Source organism: Periplaneta americana, chromosome 10 (assembly GCF_040183065.1).
Source record: "Periplaneta americana isolate PAMFEO1 chromosome 10, P.americana_PAMFEO1_priV1, whole genome shotgun sequence".
Classification (NCBI taxonomy): Eukaryota; Metazoa; Arthropoda; class Insecta; order Blattodea; family Blattidae; genus Periplaneta; species Periplaneta americana.
The window spans coordinates 150,000,571-150,027,543 of record NC_091126.1 but is presented as its reverse complement, the minus strand read 5'-3'; the positions used below and the strand labels follow the sequence as shown (position 1 = coordinate 150,027,543).

The following is a 26,973-nucleotide window of genomic DNA, read 5'->3' as shown; positions in this document are numbered from 1 at the left end:
CGGAACAAGCTTTTTACAGCCATCTGCACCACTCTGTTGATCCCATTACAGTATATGACAAATGTCTAAATTCTGGTGGTGAATATGTTGAAAACTAGCTCAACAATAATTGCTGTGTCTGTTTCAATAAATTTTTCCAATGAAATTGTATTTTCTTTCTGTTAACAGTTCCTGGCGAACTTATTTTCTTACGGCCCTCGTAATTGCTGTTGAGTGGCCAAAATTTGTGTAAGCACTTCCTTTGACATTATTAACATGGTGGAGGAAAAAAATTTAACTTTTTTATCTGCACCCATCAGAATGTTTGTGAGAGGATTCAGTCCAGTATCGGAACTGCAATCTGGTGTGGCTTAGTGGATAAAGTGTCCGCTTGTAGAGCTGAGAACCTGGGTTCGAGTCCCAGTGCCGGAGAGAATTTTTTTCCACTCCACCCATCTTTCATCATATGATAATGCAGAATTCCTGCACGGAAATATCATACGTCACAATAATATGATATTCGTGTTATATATAATCACTTTGTGATTTAAGACGGCGCTCATTCCGTCGGATCCTGGCCACTTAGTCACTTGTATTGAGTGCACCTCTGCACATAGTGTGTTGGACTTTGTGCCACTGTCACACATCTGTGACACAGTGCATAAGGGTTCACTACTAAGAGGTGGAACTTAAACTGAGAGGATTCAATCCGGCCTCGGAACTGGAATCCGATGTGGCTTAGTGGATAAAGCATCATCACATAGAGCTGAATACCCGGGTTCGAGTCCCGGTGCTGGAGATAATTTTTCTCCGTTCCACCCATCCTTCATCAGCAATTAGAAAAGTTTTATAGCAGCCTGTTAAAATGTAATTTTTTAGTATACTATTCATAGTAGAGATGATTCTTGTTGTGTTATTATAATAGTATTGTGATTTCAAACTGACACATTTTCAAAGTGTATCCTTTATAATAGTATTAAAAAAGAAGTCTGAAAATGTAAAATGTAGAATTCGTACTTTCGTAATAGCCATAATACTATTCTTTTACTTTGAAATTAAAAAGAAAATATTCGAAAGTTTCATAGATTGTTACAATGTGTGAAATGGAAACAATTTTTTTTTCCAGAAACATGCTCAACCTCTCCAGAAGAAGAAAAAATACGTAAAGATATTATTCAAGATATTGAAAACTACATTACATCGTTCTATCCAACTGCAAAACTTGAGCTTTTCGGATCATCCTGCAATGGTTTTGGACTTACAAAGTCTGACATCGACATTTGCCTCACTTTCACAGACAGTGAAACTGGCAAGGTAGGATTAATTGTAAAGGCTGGTTCACACTAAACTGGAAAGAGAACCAGAATGAAAACGAGAAGCAGAGGACGTGAATATGAAAATTTTTGATTCACAATAAACCGAGAACGTAGACGACTATGCATATCGATATGTATGTCAGTAATGATATGTGAAGTCGATATTACGCATTCTGATGTTATTTGTGTATAATTGACCAATGGCGTTCTGTCATGAGTACAAGGCAGCCTACATAAACACAGGTTAACCAACTTCGAAATTTCAACTGAAACATTTCATTAGGTACGGTACTATAAATGTGCCCATGCATCTTTATTATCACAACCTATTTTAAGTCTACCATAACGTAAAATAATTAGAGAAGAAACATTTTGTAATAGAACAAAAATGAACACAACAGTAGTTATTGAATTGAAGCATGAATATGTAGTGTGTAATACAACCAATACAGTAATAAAATATGATTTGCTTCCAATTGGTGTTCAAAGATGCAGCTGTTGAAAGCCACGTATTCTCCTTCATATTCTCATCTTTATACGAGGCGCGCCGTTTATTGTAAACGTGAGGATTTCAATCTTAGAATCTCATCAAATAAAACTTGCTCCATGATGCACAGCACAGAACAAAATAATGCATAGGTTATGTCACGGTTTTCTTGCTACAAAATATACGACGACAAAATAGCTTTTAGATGGCAATAGAATGAATCTAGTGGGCTGTGATCGGAAACGTGAACGCCAAAGTTGAAACTTGGCCAACTCTCCATTCTCGATCTCGGGCTCCGGGAAGCTTTTCGTTAATTGTGAATGCTCACATTTAAATGTACACATTTTAACAATTTTACTGTTTTCGTTTTCGTTCCGATTCTCGTTTCTGGTTTATTGTGAACCAGCCTTAAATCAAGTAATGTTTAAGGTACCTATTGACTATGAACTTGAAAAATTCTGTATCTGAGTAGACATTACTTCCTTTTTTTCGTGTGAATTCTGTCTGTATATGGCTATAAGCCTGTGATTGTGTGGATTTACCAACTTTCAAGCATTGATTAATCCATATTAACAGATGGAGAAATGATCTTGAGAACATAAAACTGAAAATGTATTGTAGGATTTCTTCTTCTTTTTATTCTTCCTCCTATCACGTATTAAGCCAGGTGGCCTGTTACGGTCTCACTCCATTTCAGCGGACGGCCCAAAGTTCTTGTTCCTAATGAGCGGTAGTTTAGTGCTTGGCATGGTATCCTTGTTCTAGGCATCCTGAGTATATGAGATTTCAATTTCTGTCTGTAATTTCGAATTTTTTTCTAAAATTATTTTAATTCTTTCAAAATATCAAAATTTTTCTTCTTGTCTAATCTAGTATAGGCAGCAGTTCTTCTTAAAAACTTTATTTCATTGGGAGTAATTCGATGTTCATCACATTTACGTATGGTCCAAGCTTCACTTCCATACATAAGAACAGGTCTCGTATGCTTAAATAGTTACATTTTGTTACATTCGCTTCAGAAAAAATGTTAGCCTACATTTCAACAACATTCATTTCTCTTCCGTGTAATTATGTAATTGTTTATTTGATTTACAAAACTCATCATAATATTCATCAGAGTTAACAAAATTCTGCAAAAAAAGAGACCTACAGCGAATTCAAATTCACAATATTGGATTTTATCTCTGCATATAGGGAAGTAAATCCCGAAAAGACAAAGTATATGATTATGTCTCGTGACCAAAATATTGTACGAAATGGAAATATAAAAATTGGAGATTTATCCTTCGATGAAGTGGAAAAATTCAAATATCTTGGAGCAACCGTAACAAATATTGATGACATTTGGGAGGAAATTAAACGCAGAATAAATGTGAGAAGTGCCTGTTATTATTTGGTTGAGAAGCTTTTGTCATCTAGTCTGCTGTCAAAAAATCTGAAAGTTAGAATTTATAAAACAGTTATATTACTGGTTGTTCTACATGTGGTCCAGGTCAATGGCATTTAAGTGTGTTTAAATGTGACAGGCTCATGTCAGTAGATTTACTGGCTTGTAAAAGAACTCCTGTGGGGCAAAATTCCAGCACACCAATGACGCTGATATAACCTCTGCAGTTGCAAGCGTCGTTAAATAAACCATATTTTTTTTTGTTCTATATGGTTGTGAAACTTGGATTCTCACTTTGAGAGAGGAACAGAGATTGAGTGTTTGAGAGTAAGGTTCTTAGGAAAATATTTGGGGCTAAGAGGGATGAAGTTACAGGAGAATGGAGAAAGTTACATAACACAGAACTGCACGCATTGTATTCTATACCTGACATAATTAGGAACATTAAATCCAGACGTTTGAGATGGACAGGGCATGTAGCACGTATAGGTGAATCCAGAAATGCATATAGAGTGTTAGTGGGGAGGCCAGAGGGTAAAAGACATTTGGGGAGGCCGAAATGTAGATGGGAGGATAATATTAAAATGGATTTGAGGGAGGTGGGATATGATGATAGAGACTGGATTAATCTTGTACAGGTTAGGGACCGATGTCAGGGTTATGTGAGGACAGTAATGAACCTGTGGGTTTCTTAAAAGCCATTTGTAAGTACGTAAGTAATATAGGCTTATTAGACTCCACATTGGAAATAATTATATTGCAAGGGAAGACTTAGATAAACTTCAAATTATGGAAGTTGTATGTTAATATAGAAAAACGTAAGAATACGGGAAAAACGTACAATCTGGCAACCCTACTCGTGACAGTAAAAGTGAAAAATAGCGACAGAAGAATTGAATATAAGATGTTTCAGCAAGCGGAAGACGTCAGCATGGTCCAATTTCCTGTGGGTTGTTCTTCTTGTTCGTCTTAGACCATATGGTGTGTCAGCCTGAATTCAGCGCATCATGTTAGTCATTAGAAGTAAAATATTCAGAATATCTTGAATTAAATGAAAAATTGTGTTAAGACTCTGCATTGTTTCTTCTTTAAAGATACATTCATATGAAAATAAATAATTAACATTTATGTCATATGGAAATTATAGGTTATGTTTACTATATTTAACTTATATTCCTATATTCGCAATTATACATTATAATTAAGCATAATGTCATGTATGATACCCCGCACATTGAATTTGTCTGTATTTTAATACTACAATTGAGTACTGAATTATTGTATTTATCTACTACCTAAGAGACGAAGTAATACAATTATACATACACTAATTTCATAGGAGTGGTATGGTAAATTGTCTGTCTAAAATTAAGGAAGATTAGATGTGCTAAATTAAAATCACAATATAAATTCTTTTTTATTAAACCTCAAAATAGATTCCATTCTAAACTTAAAATGCTGATGCGAACAAATTATGTTAACATGTAAAATTCTCTTCACATTAAAATAACACAGTTTTGTAATTATTTCTGCAACATTCTATGCAACAAGAAGTAAATGGAACTTATGGACATATTACACTAAATAAAACTTAGCAATGATACGCAATAAAGCTATAATATAATATTTCACTGAGCTCCATACACTGAAATATAAAACCCGAACATACATTACGGCCTGGTCTAGATTGAAAAGGAATTGACTGTGCTGTATTTTGCATTGTTGTAAAAAGTTGTGTAAACTGTGAAATATTCATTATCGGTTGTAATAACTGTAAATGGCTAAAATACAATAATTTGAATAATAATATGGAACAAGGAGACATTTGTAGTAGTATAAATTGTAAGAAAATGAGGTCAGATTTATCCTTCTTCCGAAAGATCCAGGAAGGTGAGTTTATAAATTATAATATATACTTTATGAAAATAATATATAAACATTATGTATTTCATATTTCAACAGTGGAAGGAAGGTGTTAATTTTTTTCAAAAGAACACAATATCGAAAGTAACAGTACAATACATTTTATTGTCTGCTAGAAAAAGGGTCTGTGATGAGGCGATAGTACTGATCCTGGTGGTTAGCAACTATATATGGATGCATATTTATTAAATATTGACCTTCATGACTGTATATACCAGACTGTGGTAGGATTGTGACCCATTTTCAATTTGTACACCACTTCAGCACGCCACGTTGTACATGTGTATCTGTGAATTGTTATGTGTTGTACTAGGATGAGTGTATGTGTAAGTGTCCATGTAAGTGTAATGTAGGTAATGGGTGAGGATGATGATGGTGAGCAAGGGAGAAGGGGAAACCCAGTGCCAGCATGTAGCCTACTCCTGTCAAACAGCACCAAGGGGCTGCCAGGCTTGACATCCATATCTGATGGACGAATCACTATCAACAGTGACATATGCCTTCTCTTCATATGCACTGCTGAGAGATTTGGAATTTAACCCAGGCATATTGGTGCACAATTTAGTGATTAGAAGTTGTGCACCGCCACCTCTCCTAGTCCCGAAGTAGAAATTTTACATGAAAATTTCTGACCCCAACGGGAATCGAACTCGGGCCAGCTAGTCTGGAGGCAGAAGTTCTGCCACAGAGCTAACTCGGCGGACAAAATATATTATGTACTAAATTTGTACTTAATAGTTTTTGTTTCATTAACTTGCATACAAAATATCTATAAATTATTAAAATTTTTTACTGAAAACTTTTCTGGTAGGTATTTGAGAAACAACACATGTCCATGACCTTCAGGGCACTTTGGTGCTCTCAATTATAATCAAACATTTGGAGAAACGAGTGTTGAGTGACTTCCGCCGATTTTGGAATAGACACTGGCACACTTGAACTGCCAACATAGAAAACAAAAAATCACTACCTGTTCAAGAGTGCCACACACAATAGCTTTCACCTTCATCTTGACGAGGATAATAAATGCCTAAACTAACCTAACCTGTCACTAGAATCCTAAACTAATCTAACCTAACTTGTCACAGATTCGCCTATACAACTCATAAAAAAGCCTAAACTATCGTAACCTAAACTGTCACAGTTTCGTATATGCAAAGCATAATAAAAGCCTTAACTAACCTTACCTAACCTGTCACTAAAATCCTAAACTAACCTAACCTGTCACAAATTTGCCTAAACTACCGTAGGCTAACCTAACCTGTCACAGATAAGTACGTAAGACATAATAAAAGTCTAAACTAACCTAACCTGTCATAACACTCCATTTTCTTACCTCGACACACTTCCCTGAGATATGAAAATGGCAGAATTTCCATCCCGCTGGAACATTGCAAACTAGCGTGAAACATTCGTAATGTCTCGTAAGTTTATGTTGATACGACATGTAAGATGGCTGAAGATGCATATCTGCAATAGGAAAAGAATTATTCAACACTCATTTAACCAAAATATTTAGAAAAATTAGAAGTTCATCCTGAAAGGATAAGAAGGTACATCCAATAAGCTGCAGACATTTGCAATTTTCTCAAAACTTGTAGCTAAGGACATGTGTAGTTTTTCAAATAACCGATGCAATTGTACTTCATATATGCAACTGAAATGGAAAATAATTACGCTATTCACTGCAGATTTTTGAGGAGAATGCACATATTCTTTTCTAGGAACATGACTTTGTGAAGCTAATTGAAGACCTTCTTGAGAAATTAAAGAAATTCGGACCATTGAACAACTTAGTCCCTATTACAACTGCCAAAGTTCCCATCTTGAAGTTTCACCATATGGCCTCTGACCTGGAAGGAGACATCAGTATTTACAACACACTTGGCCAGCAGAATACTCGCTTGTTGAAGACTTACTCGGAAATTGACACTCGTGTCAAGGTAAAGAAAAATAGGTATATTTTATGTCTGAAATGAAGGTCTTGATTTAAATATCTGGGATAAAGCCGAGCTCTGTTTGGCCAGAATATATTCGCACACAGTGTAAAGCTTTCCCATTGTAATTTCTCTACCCAGAATGCTATTGTCAGTCTTATAATTTTTATGTAGTCTAGACTTTGAAAGATAATCTGAAGAGAAAAGTTGTTCATGCTGAACGTATTCTTACTTCACGTGTTTCAGAAACGTAAAAAATGTGTGACAAGCACTTCATTTTGTGCATTGAGAATAACTCTTTCTGAATTAATTTGTCTGTTAATATATGACGAGAGTCTTTTTGGAAAACAGTTAAAATTTATTCAGGAAACATCACAATGTGTGTTCGTTTTGCAATTCTGCCATATAACATTCTTCTCCAATCCATAATTCGGCTGTTCACTATTATGATGTTAATGTTTCTTGGAATTATATATGTTCTCTTTTCAAATTATAAGTTGAGTCCCTCAATACTTCCAAGATAGTTGTCACCCCTTATGAATTCTTCCGAAGTTAAAGATGTACATATCTTCTTTTGCCCCAAACTCTCTTCTCCCGTTCACCATTCCTTCCAGTGCATCCTATAGTAGGCAGTTTCGTCTCAACCAGTGACCCAACCAATTCCTTTTCCTCTTCCTGATCAGTTTCAGCATCATTCTTTCTTCACCCATTGTTTCCAGCACAGTTTCATTTCTTATTCTGTCTGTCCAATTCACATGTTCCATTCTTCTCCATATCCATATTTCAAATGCTTCTATTCGCTTCTCTTCACTTGGTCTTAATGTCCATGTTTCTGCCCCATACAATCTCACACTATACAAAGCATTTCACTAGTCTCTTCCTTAGTTCTTTTTCCAGAGATCTGCAGAAGATGCTCTTTTTTCTATTCAAAGCTTCTTTGGCCATTGATATCCTCCTTTCGACTTCCTGGCAGCAGCTCATGTTACTGCTTATAGTACACCCTAAGTATTTGAAGCTGTCCACTTGCTCTACTGCCTCATTTAGAATTCGCAAGTGTATCTTCTGTATTTTTCTTCCTATGATCATGCTCTTCGTCTTATTTGCATTTATCTTCATCCCATACTGCTCACAGCTATCATTTAGCTCCAGTAGCAAATCCTTTAGTATCATTTCCTCTTGTGCTAACAACGCCTTATCAGCAGCAAATCTTATGCACTTTTATCACCAATACTATTGCTGCTGTTGACCATTCCTACTACCATTGCTACTGAGGTCACTGCCACTAGTTGCAGTGACTTCTGCTGGTGTTTTCGGGTAGTTTGTTCTGTTGATATTTTTAGAAATTGATGTTTTAGATGCTGGGGTACATGATGAAGAAGTTTGCAAAGGAGTGTGACATGTGTGATGCATCACGTGGGAGCCTGTCTTCGTATGCTTATATCATTATGGTCATCTACTTTCTTCAGCAATGTAGTCCACCAGTCCTGCCAGTACTGCAAGAGGTGAGATCTCTTGCATCCTTATCTTGTATCTACTGTCGGTATTGTAGTAATTTGTTTTAAATTTTCCTATTATGAAAAGTGTAAAGGGAAAGTATTGTGTTGCTTCAAAAAAACACATTCTTAGATTTTCGTGAAAATTCACTTTTTCATAATCCTTGATATTGAAAAGTGATTTGGGCTGTGTCTGTGCACATTGACTTTTTCTGACATATTGGACGAATTTTATTTGTAATCAATATCTGTAAGTCATTTTATCTGGGAACATTGCACATGAGATATATTATTTTTATGAAATAGTGACAGGGGATTTATAAAATCCCTTGGATTACGTGAAACATCTTTATTCTTAATATGTAAGTTTATGTTGTGTAAGGGTGAATTTGACTAAATAAGTAGTACCTCATGCAGGATGAGTACATCTTACAAATAAATTATGTTTTGTGTTGAACTAACAAGCAAACGTTCTGATGGGGGCACATAAAAAGGTTAAATTTTTTTCTTCCATCATGTTAATTATGTCAAAAGAAATGCTTATACAAATTTTGGCCACTCGACTGCAATTACAAGGGCCGTAAAAAAAATTGATTCGCCAGGGGCCGTTAACAGAAAGAAAAAACACAATTTCATTGGACAAATTCATTAGAATGGACACAACTTGTTGAGCTATTTTCCAACATATTTTCCATGGGAATTTAGACATTTCTCATATCATAGGATCGACAGAGAGAGGTGCAGACGCAGTCAAACGCTGGTTCCGGACTGAGGCGGCTGACTTCTACGACACAAAAATTGATCCCATGGTATGACAAATGTCTCAATTCCAGTAGGGGATATGTTGACAAATAGAGCAAAAATTGCTATATCTGTTTGAATAAATATTTGCATGAAATTGTGCTTTTTTCTATAAATGACCCAGGAAAAATCACTTTCTAACGGCCTCGTAATTGCGGTCGAGTGGCCAAAATTTGTATAAGGACTTCTTTTGACATTATTAACATGGTGGAAGAAAAAAATTTAACTTTTTTATCTGCCCCCATCAGAACGTTTGCTTGTAAGTCTTTCTTCTCTCTAGGTATGGGAGAGGTAACTTGGGAATTGATCTACACATAAAAATGCAACCCCATCCCTTGTTCTTCTATTCCCGTGTTCTCCTTGCGTTTCCTTTATTCTCCTTTTATTCCCCTTGTTTTATTGTCTTTTCCTTGGTCTCCTTGACATCCCCTTGTTCTTCTTGTCTTCCCCTTGTTCTCCTTGTCTTCCCTTGTTCTCTTTGTCTTCCCCTTGTTCTCCTTGTCTTCCCCTTGTTCTCCTTGTGTTCCCGTTGTTTTGATATATTTCCTTTGTTTGCCTTGCCAATTGGAATTCACTTCCGAGTGATGTAAGGGGTTCTTGGACAATAAATTCATTTAGGTCAAAATTACATAAATTCTTGCTTAACAGATTAATTACTGATTAATATTTGTTACTTATAATGAAACTAACGTCTGTCCATTCTTATTATTACTATTAATTTCTCTGTATAGAATAGAAAACCTCTGATGGCAAAATCTCATTACATTAATATTCTCATTATATCAATATATTTGAGATTTATATTTTGCTCCCTATAACATAGTTCTAGTAAACTTTTATTACATTAATTCTCATCATTTTAACCAACTAGCTCTCTCAACTTAATTATAATTCTTTATATATTGCATATAGACTGAATTGAATTACATTAGCTCATAAATTAAGTTATTACTTTTTCTTATAGGTTTTATCTCAATTTAAATAAACTTGTACTAGTCGTTACAAATTAACTGAAGAATAGTGCTGGAGAATCTTTTAAGTGTATTGTAAATATTCATCATTTAAATATGTATGTCACTATTGTATTGATTAAGGCTGGTTCAGTGGAAGAGAAAACCTTATGGCCTTAACTCTGCCAGCAAAAATAAAACATTCTATTCTATTGCCTTCCCCTCTTGTTCTCCTTGTTTTTCTCTCTTATTTTCATTGTCTTACCTGCTTATTCCCCTTGTCTTCTTTTATTTTTCTCGTAGTTTTCGCCTTGTTCTCCTTGTTTTCCTGTTGTCTATGTGGATATATGCAATATAGTTACGCTATGCACCTCACACACATATTTCTGCAGATATATATTTTTTTTTGTACTATTTCTAAATAAATGGAAATGTGTTTAATAAAAATTGTTTTCCTGAGTTTTCAATTTTTGGCAATTTGTCTTATTTATATCCAAGTGTTCACTTATGGAATGACTCTTGTGTATGTGTTTTTTCTTTCTTTTTCCAAACTTTTACAGTGAAAATGGTAGGTTAGAAAATATTGGACTTAGTTGGAAAAGGCACATAATCCCTATAGAGTTGTCCTTATAATTACTGAGTTAATACAATTGTGAACTGCCTCAAACTTTTAAGTGTTCCTATTGTGATTGTTGAAGTTCATTATGACAGCATTTGATGATTATCATTGTATAGCTTTATTGAATTGCGCGTTAGAAGGGTTTTGACCTTAATCTGTCTTAATAGAGTGTTTTTAATGTCTGATTTCAGCTCACTGAGGCAGAAACTAAACCACAAAGGATTGTGGAAGATTGTGATACTTACTTCTTTGAGGATATAAGCAAACTGGTAAGTACCCTAGCAATTTAACCTCCGTATATGTGGATTAAATAACATGTAGAATTTTGGCATTTGTTGAATTTTGTTTCCAATAAGGAAAGTGATTTCGCTTTCTTCTAAAATGTTCAAGAATATCCCCCTCCCCATTGGCATGCTCATATGCTAGAAATCTTACATTGATTACCCGGTTATTACAGAAGAAAGTTGTGACTGTGCAGTTAGTATTTGCCAAGTATACTAGAAATGTGGGTCTATATTCAAGACTGTATGAGATCTCTTTCAGTGATTTGAAAAGGAAATGTGACAACTTTATAGATATAAATACTTGAAAACTTTGTATGAGGAAAACCTTGGATATTGTTACATTATTTGTTTTGTGTAAAAAAACAGAGATCCTTAAACTATGTAATACATTCATTTGTTCTCAAATAATTTTGTAATAAGTTGCGTGTAATTTTCGATGACTGAACTTACTTCTTCTTTACCAATGCAGTAGCTTCATTCCAGTTCACTTAACCTTAGGCTATACTCGTATATACTACTTTTCAGGTCCACACCTGTGGAGTAACGGTTAGCACGTCTAGCCGCGAAACCAGGTGGCCCGGTTCGATTCCCAGTCGGGGCAAGTTACCTGGTTGAGGTTTTTTCTGGGGTTTTCCCTCAACCCAATACGAGCAAATGCTGGGTAACTTTCGGTGTTGGACCCCGGACTCATTTCACCGGCATTATCACCTTCATCTCATTCAGACGCTAAATAACCTAAGCTGTTGATAAAGCATCGTAAAAATAACCTACTACTTTTCAAAAATACCTTATAGTACTCCAAATCCCTTGCCCTGGTTTACATACGATATGTTCTCCCATTTGTGTAAAATAATAACTGCCAAATGTTTTCAATATACATATGTGTCTTAGAACGCTTTGTTTTTGGCATTTTAAAAACGTATTGTACATGGTTACACACGTAAAATGACAAACTGCATGTTTAATTATTTTGTAATCACCTTACCGTGGACTGTGAGCATGGCAACTGAGTACTCGGTGGTTCTGTTATGTACAGTAGTGGAAAAAAAAAACTGGACCGACCCTTGTAGCTGATTTCAGAGCCTTGTTCACTCCAGAGCACGATAGACTGGTAACTAAGACTTTCGTGGTTCGAATCCTGCCTGGGAAGGAAACTTTTTTTTGTTCCTTATTCAAATTTATTCCCAATACTTTTCGATTGCAGCGATATTTTACTACTTAATTAACTTATTATTCCCAGAACATGAATTTTACCAACAGTCGAAAAGTATTGGGAATAAATTTGAATGAGGAACAAAAAAAATTTCCTTCCCAGGCAGGATTCGAACCACGAAAGTCTTAGTTACCAGTCTATCGTGCTCTGGAGTGAACAAGGCTCTGAAATCAGCTACAAGGGTCGGTCTGGTTTTATTTGCCACTACTGTACATTCTCCTAGCCTCGGCAATGACCCCCACCTCTATACCCAATGTATCGGTATCTAGAATCGACTTCCTTTAATGGATCGGGCACTAGCTTTTAAACCCTGGTGATTACACTACTTCAATACCTAATGGATCCTTGCCATCTTTTAGGTTTTGGATGAATTGTTAGGGATGAGGAAATGTTCTGTTTATCAGTGGCGTAGCATGAAATTTTGAGTAGGGGAAGCTAACTCAAGTTGTCTTTCATGCAATATGAGAAAACGTATTACAAAAATACAGTCTTAAAATAAATAGTAGTCAATTTCAAGTCAGCAGTCGAAGATTGGTTGGAACATCGTAAGTAACACCAATAAGGCATGACCTCAAATGATACGTAATAAAATATGATTTCACGGTTTACACATATCTCTTAACAAATAGACACGTATACGTATAACATTAGCTCACTCCCTGTCATACTTAGAGAAATCACAATATTAGTATTATTACGTAAGTATGCGTCTGTCTTTTGGTTGTGTCCTTCATTGACAGCAAGGGAGTCGGTCATTTGGTTTTTAAATCACACTTTTGTTCGTAAGTCAGTTTTGATAATACAATTGTCCTAAAAAAATTCAAGTATAAATTAGTGTCAGGAACTTATTTCGCTCATAATTTATTATATCAGCCACAATGCACACTAACACTTCAACTGAACACAACTAGACGAAAAGGGATAACGCGGAAACTACTTATTTTAAATGTTAAAGCTAGCTTCTTTGCGAGCCTTGCGACTAGGGTAGCTTAGGAAGGGATGGAAAATCTGCGGGGTGGATTACACAGAAGAAACCGGTCTGCTTGGAAGCTGGTGAGTGCAGGCTTCTTGTTTACTGCTGCATCACAAATCATCCTGAGCTGCCGCATCACAATATTTAATGCGTAAATATAAATTCTATTAAAACTAATAAATAATTTTCTTCATAAACTGCAGGTTTATTATGAAATTATTATTAACTGGGGAAGCTAAGCTTTTTAGCTTACATTGACGCTACGCCACTGCTGTTTATTTTGTTTCTCAGTGCTTTATCATATAGTATGATACTTCGTAGCATTTAACAGTCAATTTCATTTTGAATTGTGTTTATTATTCTGCCTATTAATTCATTAACTCCTATGAATGTACCATAAGAATAACATTTCCATTTACCATTCACATAACTTGTGTAACTGTTTCTATTATCTACCCCAAATTGTCCGACACTGACTGCTCTGCACACTCGTTTGTTTACGAGATCTGCTACTTTCCAGTCCATTCCATTCATGCTAGAAAGAAAAGTCTAGTAAAATTCCCACCTCTGGATTGTAAACATATCAGTCCATTTGCAATTTAAAGTTATATTCAGAATTTGTGTGCTGTATGAGTTAATGAACCAAAAGTCCAACAAATTTGTAATTATTTTTTGCAGACACGTTTGTGGCCAGACTATGGTACGAACACTACTCCAGTGGGTGAGCTGTGGATACAGTTGCTGAAGTTTTACAGTGGAGAATTCGATTTCTCAACGTTCGTTATTTCAATAAAACAGAAAGAACGTTTGCTGCGTTTTGAGAAGCTGTGGACTTCGAAGTGGATGGCTATTGAAGATCCCTTTGATTTGAGTCATAATTTGGGAGCAGGCCTTTCTCCAAAAAGTAAGTATTACAAATGTTTGCATGAAACTATGCACTGTGAAACTCGGTTGCGATCAGTTAGTCAGGAAGAGGATTTATTTAATCCATTACCGCGGGGGGGGGGGGGGAGTTGTGTGTGCGGGTGTGTGTGTATGTGCGTGCGTATGCGTGCCATTCAAATGCTCGAATCTATTTGTGAGGTGAGAACCGAAGGGTTCTATCTACACTTCATTTTTTCATATAAATGGGTTCATTATAATATTATCACATTTAGTTGAGACTGAATCAGTATGATGAATTGTTTCTGTGGAAAGCACAGGATAATTTGGTTCTATCTACAATATCTGACCAACTTGAAAACCAAAACGTTCTATCTGCAAAACTTGCCCCACCCGGGAAGTATGTGTTTGATGATGATATGTGATTCAGTTTTGAACATTTATTAGTAGAGTTAATAATACTTAATTACTTATGGCTTTTAAGAAATCTGGAGGTTCATTGCCGCCCTCACATAAGCCCGCCATCGGTACCTATCCTGAGCAAGATTAATCCAGTCTCTACCATCAAATCCCACCTCCCTCAAATCGATTTTAATATCATCCTCCCGTCTATGTCTTGGCATCCCCAAAGGTATTTTTCCTTTGGCTTCCCAACTAACACTCTATATGCATTTCTGGATTCACCCATATGTGCTACGTGCCCTGCGCATCTCAAACGTCTGGATTTAATGTTCCTAATTATGTCAGGTGAAGAATACGTACAATGCGTGCAGTTCTGTACTATGTAATTTTCTTCATTCTCCTGTAACTTCATCCCTATTAGCTCCAAATATTTTCCTAAGCACCTTATTCCCAAACACCCTTAATCTCTATTCCTCTTTCAAAGTGAGAGTCCAAGTTTCACAACCATACAGAACAACTGGTATTATAAATTCTAACTTTCAGCTTTTTTTAGAGCAGACTGGATGACATATTTATTCTGGGTTTAATTTCCTCCTGAGTATCATTTATATTTGTTACTGTTGCTCTAAGACATTTCAATTTTTCCATCTCTTACTTACTTATGGTTTTTAAGGAACCAGAGGTTCATTGCTGCCCTCACATAAGCCCGCCATCGGTTCCTAACCTGAGCAAGAGTAATCCAGTCTCTACCATCATATTCCACCTCCCTCAAATCCATTTTAATTTTATCCTCCTGTCTATGTCTTGGCCTCCCCCAAGGTCTTTTTCCCTCCAGCCTCCCAACAAACCTATTATATGCATTTATGGATTCACCCATACGTGCTACATGCCCTGCCCATCTCATACGTCTGTATTTAATGTTCCTAATTAGGTCAGGTGAAGAATACGTACAATGCGTGTAGTTCTGTGTTGTGTAACTTTCTTCATTCTCCTGTAATTTCATCCCTATTACCTTCAAATATTTTCCTAAGCACCTTATTCCCAAACACCCTTAATCTCTGTTCCTCTTTCAAAGTGAGAGTCCAAGTTTCACAACCATACAAAACAACTGGTATTATAAATTCTATCTTTCAGCTTTTTGTAGAGCAGACTGGATGACTTATTTATTCTGTGTTTAATTTCCTCCCGCATATCATTTATATTTGTTACTGTTGCTTCAAGGTATTTGAATTTTCCCATCTCTTACTTAATTATGGTTTTTAAGAAACCCAGAGGTTCATTGCCACCCTCACATAAGCCCGCCATCGTTTCCTAACCTGACCAAGACTAATCCAGTCTCTACCATCATATTCCACCTCCCTCAAATCCATTTTAATTTTATCCTCCTGTCTACGTCTTGGCCTCCCCCAAGGTCTTTTTCCCTCCAGCCTCCCAACAAACCTATTATATGCATTTATGGTTTCATCCATACGTGCTACATGTCCTGCCAATCTCAAACGTCTGGATTTAATGTTCCTAATTATGTCAGGTAAATAATACAATGCCTGCAGTTCTGCGTTGTGTAACTTTCTCCATTCTCCTGTAACTTCATCCCTCTTAGCCCCAAATATTTTCCTAAGCACCTTATTCTCAAACACTCTTAACGTCTTATGCAAATCTGGCTTTCAGGTAGTAGCTCTCTGTAAAGCAGGTTTGAATAATTTCAAGGAAAAATTGTTCCATGGCCGGGTATCGATCCCAGGACCCTTCGCTTAGCGCACGAATGCTCTCCCGGCTGAGCTACCCCAGGAACTATACACAACACCATCACAATTTTTCCTTTATATCCACACAACTCAAATGTGCTGACAAGATGCCAGAACCCAACTTTGAGTGCACACAAATTCTGTGTGACTTAAATTGTAGCTTCCTGTTAACATACCTCCATTAACGAAATATATTACGCAAATCTGTCTTTCAGGTAGTAGCTCCCTGTAAAACTGGTTTGAATAATTTCAAGGAAAAATTGTTCTGGAGCTACTATCTGATCTGTTTGATGTACGCTGGTGTATGCTGTTCACCGTCCAACAACATATTTTGTTAGGTAGAGGTTGGAGTGGAACACACTGTATTGTAGCCATGTGTCTTTATTTATATTCCAGGGCAACCATGAACAGGTAACCTGTAATGATATTGATAATGGTTTATTACGAAGGTTGGGATATATCATGGCAACTTTTTTTTTCTTTTCTAAGTTAAGCAATGGTATCATAAGATGTTGCACGTCCAAAGGCAAGAGTTTATGTTATTAGTGGTAAATGAGTTAATTGTTAAAAAATACCATGTTGTTATATGTATTTATCGCAGTTTGGAACTGGTTTACGACCTTTTTTCGCGAATTTCTGAGAATTCTGCCTGTTTTCGAGAAAATTCTGTTTCCTAGCGATAAATGACAAATCTCTATAATATTTTTAATTTTTGATAGAAAAAATATACAATTGTTTCAAGTTGCAAAAATAAGTATCTTACGAATAAAATTTGAAGTAGACATTCACAACTTCATGCAGTGAAGTCAGAAGCAGTAATAACTGTATTTTAGAAGACTGATGGTAGAAGAATAATTAAAGCAGTAGGTCGTTATTTCAATTGTTGCGACGACAGTGAAATAAATCAGATTGCTAGCAGATTTCTATGCCACTCGAGAGTTAACTTGAATGGGAACAGATATTTTCTTGTGACAAATGATACGATATTTTTGCTAATTACAGGGTATTCAGGGTATTACCACCGAAATTATTGACCTGCGGGTCTTTGAAGAAAGTTGTTTTATTACTCAGAGAGTTTTGTAACTATACTGTTTTCGCTGTAAGAAAAATCCAAATGTAAACATAAACACGTTGCTGTCATACCCATGATTGGCTCCCAGTCGAAACACATGACGCAGGAAAATATAGTTCGTATTTGGAAACCACAATCTTGTGTTATTTGAAAATAAAACATTGAATTCTAGTTGTTAAATACTATGAAACATTTAACTTTACTCGTATGTAAAACGCTATGTAAAAGAAAAGATAATTTTATATTTTGTTATGTACTATGAACACGGATGAATACCAAGAGTAATACCTAGGTAGTCTGTTCTTGTAACAAGCTGGCGTCACTTGAGCTCGTAGTTGTTCACGTAAGCACGTGGTACTGAAGTATGGCTTCTGCATCCTCAACTGTCCATTGTGAAGACATAAGACTTAAAAAAATTTAATTATAGTAATTATAAAATAAATGTTTCCTAAGCAAACGAATGCATAGTAGTGAGGTTAGACCTACTTGACGAGTAACGGGAAATGTTTAACATGAAACAGAATGTACAACAGTAGGCAGGAACATGTACTGAGAATCTGTGGCGTCAAAGAGCGGCCAATGAAGCCTCACTTCAGTCACGTGCTATTGTTTATATTAGGATTTTTCTTACAGTGAAAAGATTATAGTTGGTGGTTTGGCAGTATTTTATTATTAAGGATTAAACAAGGAAAGGATTATTTAAATTAGTCCGACTTTCCATGTTGAACATCAAGAACATGCATTTTATAAAAGTGCTAATAATGTTATGTTTAATTATTGCAGTACGAGATTGATGTTTCACACCTATCTGTAAACTTAATTAATACACTGTATTTGTTAACTTTCATTTCAGTTTTTATTCGTTAATTTTATCCAAAAATAAGTGCGAAATAATGCCGGTTTTTAGTATAATTTTCAACACAAAATAGCACGAATCAAATAATAATAATAATAATAATAATAATAATAATAATAATAATAATAATAATAATAATAATAATAATAATAATAATTTTTTAAATATCACCATACACTGTTGCCTCTGTGTATGTCACATGACATTCATAGGCCTATTATGTGGTCTCACATGACTAGATGGCAGTGTGATGCATGATTATTGCACAAAGAGCAATGTGAATTCAATCAACTGCCGTGTGTTCATAGTATGAGTATGTGGTTGCATCACTATGGGATGGCAGTGTGAGAAGCAATGTTCCATGTAATGTGTAACCCACCGGGATGGCTCAGTCAGTTAAGGCGTTTGCCTGCTGGTCTGAAGTTGCGCTAGGGCGCGGGTTCGATCCCTGCTTGGGCTGATTACCTGGTTGGGGTTTTTTTCCGAGGTTTTTCCCAACCGTAAAGTGAATGCCAGATAGTCTATGGCAAATCCTCGGCCTCATCTCGCCAAATACCATCTTGCTATCACCAATCTAATCGACGCTAAATAACATCTTAGTTAATACAGCATCGTTAAATAACCAACTAAAAAAAAATGTAATGTGTAATGCAGTTGTGAGTCGATCATTATGCAGCATGGAAGTGATTCGATGTGTTTCTAGGGTAGGTATGTGTACTATAATGCTGTTCAAACTGTAATAAACACAAGTAGAATGATGATGTGTGATGTGGATGTTTAATCACTACCCTACTCTATCCTACCCCACCAGTACACATACTGTCCTTTTAATTAGCACATAAACATAATTATTCTGCCCTTGAAGTAGCATGATGCTGCGTCATTTGTGAAGATTTGAGCTCTACTCTACTTTACTAGTACACATACCCTGAACTTTTATTTGCAAATTTCGAAATTTCGAACTATGTCCGCATTCTCGCAAAAATAGATGCCATGACTTATACTCAAACTCTTGTATTAGATTACGGTAGAGGCTTAGATTAAATTTAGACATAAATTAGAACTGTTAGAGTCGAGGCAGACCTGAAGAACTGCAATGGACCAGAGCTGTCATTAAACATTGATTTCATGATGACAAATACTTTATTATTATTATTATTATTATTATTATTATTATTATTATTATTATTATTATTATTATTATTATTATTATAGTAAACTTTTCTTTTATGTCCTGAGCCAGTTTTTTTTATCTTACATATTTTGAAGTTGGGCCTTGTTAGATTTCTTTCTAAATTAGAAACAGTGTCACTCCAACTTTTTCTTTGGTGATTCTTTATATTTCTGAAAATGTGTCGACAACTGCTTAATTTTTCTTCGAATTATGTACAGTCACAGAAATAAAAAGCGGCCCGACTCTTGAAACTCCTTACAGACCGCTATTCTCATTATAATGATTTAAGTTATTATTATTATTATTATTATTATTATTATTATTATTATTATTATTATTATTATTTTACACAGTCATTACTTTCTTTTTCCATTAACACTAATATCTAGGTAATTGTCATTGTCTCAATGTAACATATGCTATGCTGATCATCATACTAATTGTACTATTCCTTTAGTTGTGAGATTATATTCATATGTATTAATTCTTTTTTTTTTTAAGTTAATACTTGTACATACTAGAATGTATTTTCCTGTTTGTGATTATGTATTCAGTCTCTCTCTCTCTCTCTCTATATATATATATATATATATATATATTTTTTTTATTATTATTATTTTAAAGTTAATACTGATTGTGTATATGTATTCAATCTCTTTTTTTTACTTCATTATGTTTATTATTATTTTTAAGTTAATATTTGTATACTGGTATGTATTTTTTCTATATGTGATTTGATTCTGGTTGAGTGGAAGAGAAGGCCTGATGGCCTTAACTCTACCAGGGAAAATGAAACTATTATTATTATTATTATTATTATTATTATTATTATTATTATTATTATTGTTAAGTTGCACCTGGTACACCAAGGAGATCACTTAGCCTGGGTGTGCCTCGCCACTGAAGATGTCTACCGTGGTTGTAGACGAAATGCCTGAATGCAACACCGCTAGTAGATCATTGCCTCTAAGTCCAAAGAATCCTTTATCTATTAATGCTGGTCGTGAATGCCTACATTCTAAGATTTAAGAACTGTTTTCAACACACTATTTGACTACCGGTAGTATTACAGAAAGGTATTTCACAACTCATGCAAAAAACACGAAGTTAATCTGAAAATAAGTCCAAATTAATACACAAGAGTCGTAATTGAACAAACACGATACAGTATGACAACTTCGATTATAATGATTGATTGCAAGCATTCTGATAGCTCTGTGGTAGTGCGCTTGCTCGCAGACTACAAAGTTAAGGGTTCGGATATTTTTGAGGAAAGGTTTCCATATTCATTAATTTTTCATGTTAATTTCATTTACCATAATTCAATTTCACTGCACGATTTATAAATATTCATCTACTTAAGAATATAAATATTTTCATCACATTTTTCCTAATGCCTTTCAGGTTATGACAACAATAGACATAAAATTAATTTCATTAACTACCAAAGCAATCTTGTGTGATCACTATTTTGGAGCTCTGAGGATGCGCAATGCATTGAATGTCATCATCTTCCTTGCAGGTATTAGGCCTAGTGGCCTGTTACAGTCTCTGCCCATCTTTTCAGGGGGCGTCCCAAAGATCGTCTTCCATGTGGTATATAGCGGAGAATTTGTCTTGGGAGTCTGGAATGGTCCATCTTATTGACATGGTTAAGCCAGTTTTGTCTATAGTGGTTCCGAGTCATGGCGGTATAACTGTTCCATCTAGAATAGAGGAAATGCCATTCCCAGAGTCGGTTCAGAGGCTATAAAGTGGCAACCCCATCACTGAACTTACTACTCCTCGGCTAGCAACCGATTAGTAGGATATTTATGTGCTTTCAAGTCTCCGAACAAAATAACCCCGACTGACACAAATGATGCATTGAATGTGTAACTTATAAATTCAGGCAGGCCATATTTTTTCTGAAATTGTACGTGTAAATTTAGTTAGAATGTCAATGAACTTATAATTTATATTGACTCTGTATTTAATCATGATAAGCTGTGTTCATTTGGCTTATTGTGCAAATAGTTAACATATATTGTCCAATTTACAGTGCACGTCTTCATAATAAGATCATTCAGGAATGGATACGCTCACTTTGGGAGCCCTGTTCCAGAGGGTGCTAGATCGAAAGTGACTCTAGAGGTATGTATGATCACTTTTGTACTCACCACTTGGAAATTAGTTACGTCTCCATGCACTTTAAATACTTCAGATTCAAAAAATAAGATTCTTCAATACAGTATGTGCCACAGAAGTGACACACTTGAAGGCAGTAAAGTTAAAATGTCCGAAGTATGAGTCAACATTCCCTTTCTCAATAATTTGATTTACTTCCTGGTTGGCTGAAGCCAATCGTACTCCTTTGGTTAATAATATAGTAATTGCTCCAGCAAGTACTGGTAATGATAATAGTAATAATGGTGCTGTAATGGCTACTTATTAAAATGAGATCTGTAGTTATACTGTTACCGTAGTAATTAAAAATTTATTCTATAGGAGAACTTATCAATAGTTTTCCATAGTTCTGTAAATTTCTTCTATAGTATGTAGAGTGCTAAAAGCCCAAATGAATACGAAATTGAACAATTGGAAATAAAAATAATTACATTATGGATACCGGTACCAAAAAAAATTTTCTTCTTCTTGGTTATGGGTTTCCAGCAAAAACACTTATATTGTAGTGTCTTCACTACTAGTATGCTGAGTGAGTCTTTTTTCTCATTGCCATCTTTACAGGTGGAATCTAAATAGGTACTTTCCTGTGACCAGGTGTCCAATTCTTGCTCTTGCTCCAAATGTTTGTTCCACTCTACTGATGTTCTCATACAGTGAGTCCCAGTGAACTTCCTCAGTGTTTCTTTTGACCAACCAGCAGCAGGTCTCCCCCCCCCCCACGTTACCACTGCTGCTTGTATCTGCAAACTTACAAGATTAAAACATATATTATGTTATTAAGGGGAGGGGATGGTATTTTTTGGTGAAAAATGAGTAAATTAAAAAAAAAATTTTCTTTAAAATGCTCTGTGATATGTGTGGAATGTATAGCATAATATTTTGTGGGTATTTGTGTCCTTATCAGATGTTGAGACGCCATTTTTGAATTTCCTGCGTTATGGATTTTTAAATCACTCGCCCACTTTTATTGTTGTTTCCGGTAAATTTAATTTTCAAAAAAAAAAAAAAAAAAAAAATTGTTTCTTTAAAATACTCTTTGATATGTGTGGAATGCATTGCATAACATTTGGTCGGTATTTGTGCCCTTATCGGATGTTGAGACGCCATTTTTAAACTTCCTGCGCTATGGATTTTTAAATCACACGCTCCCTTTTATCGGTTTACGGTAACTTCAATTTTTTGCTACATTGCCAGACAAAAATGAATATAATTTCTGAATTATTAAAGATACATGCATGAAATTTAGGAAACGCATTCTTTAGACTATTAGGTAACTTTTCTCTGTAACAGAATTTTATTAATTGATTTCATTTTAAAACCACGTCAGTTTGTTTGCAAGAAAAGAAATCAGAAAAGTGTTATTAAATTTTAATTGTTTATTTTACAAATGAGGGACTAATATCAAAATTCTGTTACAGACAGTTTGTAGAGCATGCTTTTGCAAGTACATTGCAAAAAACGGGATGAATCTACATTTAAAAATGGTTTAGATATATCGATTTTAGTAAAATCCTGCATTGGGTATATTTTTTTTCAAATCTGGGCCCCCAAATAATTTTTTTTTTTTTCAAAATATTTATTGTTTGTTGAGTTTCTACAGGAATGAGCTCTCCACATACAAAAAATTAATATTTTACACCAAATAGGAAAAAAAAAAAAAAAAAAAACACTGTCCTCTCCCCTTAATATAACATTTGGTACTCACCCTGCACACAGTAGCTGCTAAAAGTGTTGCTGATCTTGTGTTATAAGTAATTCACATCACATCATTTGCGGAACCTGTTTTATTAAACTTAATTCACTAAATTTAGTGTTCTTTCCTGCATGGAACTGAGCAGTCATGAAATGTAGATGTAAAGTTTTCTGCAGGGGCTCGTTGCAGGTTGGCAGGCTGATTGTGCCAGTCTCCCCTTGACAGCTGGAGCAAAGGCACGCTGTGAGTCAGCTAAGAATTTTGTTAAGTTTATTCTCTAATGTTGTGTTTTGCAATGCATGACCATGTACACAGTTTTAAAATGTACATACAAAAAAAAGAAATCATGTGGCACAACAAGGGATAACTTTAGTGTAAAGGTACGGTTTGTTTATGGCGATCATCGTCGGACGCACATCGCCGGCGATTATAAACGCTGGTGATGACTGCCGAGAAGTGGTTTCTTTATTGACGCACATCGCTGTAGATTCTCATTTGTTTATTCCTTCATCTACTATATATGGTCAAGTAAATTAATGTAGGCCACGGACATAACCTAAAAATTATATGAATAAATCTAAGATAATGAAGTTGCTATTTATTCTAGAAGAGGGAGATGACGATATCAAAATCTCGCATGCGTATTATAAAAGGAACAAGCTACAGACTAATGAAATATTCAGGAATAGGTTTACAGAGTTCTGTTTTAACACATTGATAAAGAGACATCTTTATAAAAACGCTACAAAATTTAGGGAATATTTCAGACTCTCACCTGACCAGTTTGATTATGTTTTGAGTTTAATTCAAAATGACAATGTTAAATTAATTACCTACAAATTTTGTCAAGACTCCCGTAACTCCAGTTGAAAGATTGGCAGTGACTCAGCTTATGAACTGATTATTATTATACTGTGTTACATTACATGGTGTATTCCAAACAACAATGAAAAAAAAATTGGCTAAACTAGCGTTGAGGTAGTTCCCTTCCTAATCCGCTTATACACTTTACATGTACGAACATGTGATAGGTTAGCTTTGGTTCGTTTGGGGTATTATTATGCCTTGTATATACGATCAACTACATTTCTACAAAAAAAAAAAACGCTATATTTCAGAATACCGCATAAGTACTTAGGTACGAAGACTGTGCAAATTAAAAGTAATTAAAAACATGTTTTTATTGTTGGTACAAGATAGCTAAATAAATAACTACATAAAAAGAGATAGTTAAAAGACATGTAAAATAAATTTTAAAATGTATATGTGCATATAATGTAACAAGATCTACCTATGTACTCGTATATATAAAAATTGTATGTTGATAAGCGAGTGATGGCTATATGACCCGAGGTCAATGCTGCCATTCAACTTTGTATAATAACGCACTGCAGCCAAAAGATTATTATTGAGGTTATGGCAGCCGAAATCTAGTCCAAGGGAGCTGATGGAAAACTTACAGAAGAGAGAATTTCCCCCTTACCCAACACTGAACAAAATTCTCTGGGGCTCGGGCGTGATAAAAATGTAATATGTAATGTAAGGGTTTATTGTTTAATTTGTTTATTAATTCACATGCTCATATTAGAGCATTATGTTGTGACACATATTCAATAATAATTTCGTCTTCAGACCGCGAAAAATTACAAAACGTCTTGATTTGTTTTGCAGCCAAAATGTACAGACATGGTTAACGTGTACAGATTAGATATTCGATATTACAACATGACCTTGTCTAAATATCGATTATTGAACACGAATGCGGTGATGTGCGTCCTGAATTTGCTTCAGAAGCAACCTCCAGCGATCTGCGTCGTGTCCAACGAACAGCGCTGGCGATCTTCGCTGTAAAGAAACCGTGCCCATTCATTTCAATTGCTAGCAACTCCGGCGACAATCGCTGGCGATGTGCGCCCGGCGTTGATCGCCGTAAACAAACCGTACCTTAAATTTCCTGGTTACCCAGTTTTTTTTTTTTTTGTAGAAAAACAATATTAAATTTAATGAATAGGTTTAATGAAACTGGTTCTGTGAATGATGTGATGTGAATTATGTATCACAAAATGGGCAACAGTTACGTAAGGACAGGGAGTATTGAATGTTATTAATATAGCATAGCATATACAGGGTGTCCCATTTATCTTGTGCACCTATTATAACTTTTTTGTTTGGATAGGCATTTGAATTTTTGTTTTTGAGGGGCTAACATTAGTGTGGAGATTTGGTGCATGTAACTACATTATGGTACAAGATACACGTGACGACATCAGTTTTTCAAATAGCATTACATGCTTAATCATGTTGCATTGATTACATACATTAAGACGAGTTCAAAAATGTATCACAATATCACCTTCCTAATCAATAACAACAAAACGAAACAAAAACGTACTTCCATTGTGATAATGTTATGCTTTGAGAGTCACAGAAGATGTTTCAAATGGTGACCATTCACATTAATGCAAATTCGAAGGTGTTCCCCAAAAGACTTTATGACTGCCCTGCACGTTGTTGGCTGAATGGACACACAAGCCTGTCGAATGTGTTGCTTCATGTCATCTGGCGTTGTCAGAATGTTCTGGTACACACTGTCCTTTACAGTTCCCCACAGGAAGAAGTCAAGTGGCGACAGGTCCGGAGAACATGCAGGCCACTGTACGTGGATTGTGGCGTCGACAGTTGTGGTTTGTTTACATGTTAAAACAGCAAACACACAACATGTCCGGACATCAGTCGTCTTTCGTTTTGTGTAAGTGAATGCACAAGATGAATGGGGCATCGCAACAAATGGCACATTCTGATGTCATTCATTCTGCATTTTGTTATTGATTGGGAAGGTGATATTGTGATACATTTTTGAACTCGTCTTAATGTGTGTAATCAATGTAACATGATTAAAGTGCGTAGTGTTATTTAAAAAATTGATGACGTCACGTGTATCTTGTACCATAATGCACCAAATCTCTACACTCATGTTAGCCCCTCGTTCAAACAAAACTCTCAAAAACAAAAATTCCAATACCTAGCCAAACAAAAAAAGTTATAATAGGTGCACAAGATAAATGGGACACCCTGTATAAGTTTCAATCCAGTGAATCACTGGAGTTTGTGGATGCAAGTAGTGGCAGTAGCGTGCGGGGGTCACCAGTTGTCTGATAGAAATACTGGGAATGTTTGCTGGGACTCGCTGTAGATGAAAGAAATGTTCTAGTTTAGAATTTCTCGAGTATTAGGTGGACCCACATTTTTTTACTTAGGTTTTGGGTAAAAAAGTATTGTCTGTACACGGGCAAATACGGTACCACTACCACTATAGATCCATTAATTGAACCTCCTCTAAATACCATAACATACCATTTACATTGAAAAATTATAATTTATTTTAGGAGTTAATAAGCATCATGTTTTTATTGCATATAAAATACAGTAACATAAGGTACCTTATTACATATAAAAACATGTACTTCAACCAGCTGTATCCATCTGTGTATTCACAAAAATTCAAGTGCATCCTTTGCTTTAACCCTTCGTTGCGCAGTTTTTTTCATCTATATCAAACTTTCTACCTGTTGCTCTGTTTCCATTTTCTCGTGCATATCGCACTACTTGCAACTTAAATTA

General features: G+C 35.3%; 1 protein-coding gene across 3 annotated transcripts in view; it reads left to right on the top strand.

Moving 5' to 3' along the window:
* LOC138708097 (terminal uridylyltransferase 4-like) overlaps positions 1-26,973 on the top strand; it is a 116,572-nt gene that overhangs the window by 78,137 nt on the left and 11,462 nt on the right. For all 3 annotated transcript variants that reach the window (XM_069838283.1, XM_069838281.1, XM_069838282.1), the window contains 6 exons: positions 1,106-1,293; positions 6,817-7,035; positions 8,385-8,531; positions 11,084-11,161; positions 14,041-14,266; positions 21,535-21,626. In XM_069838283.1, the coding sequence (XP_069694384.1) occupies positions 1,106-1,293; positions 6,817-7,035; positions 8,385-8,531; positions 11,084-11,161; positions 14,041-14,266; positions 21,535-21,626 (950 nt within the window). The remainder of the gene's footprint in view (positions 1-1,105; positions 1,294-6,816; positions 7,036-8,384; positions 8,532-11,083; positions 11,162-14,040; positions 14,267-21,534; positions 21,627-26,973) is intronic.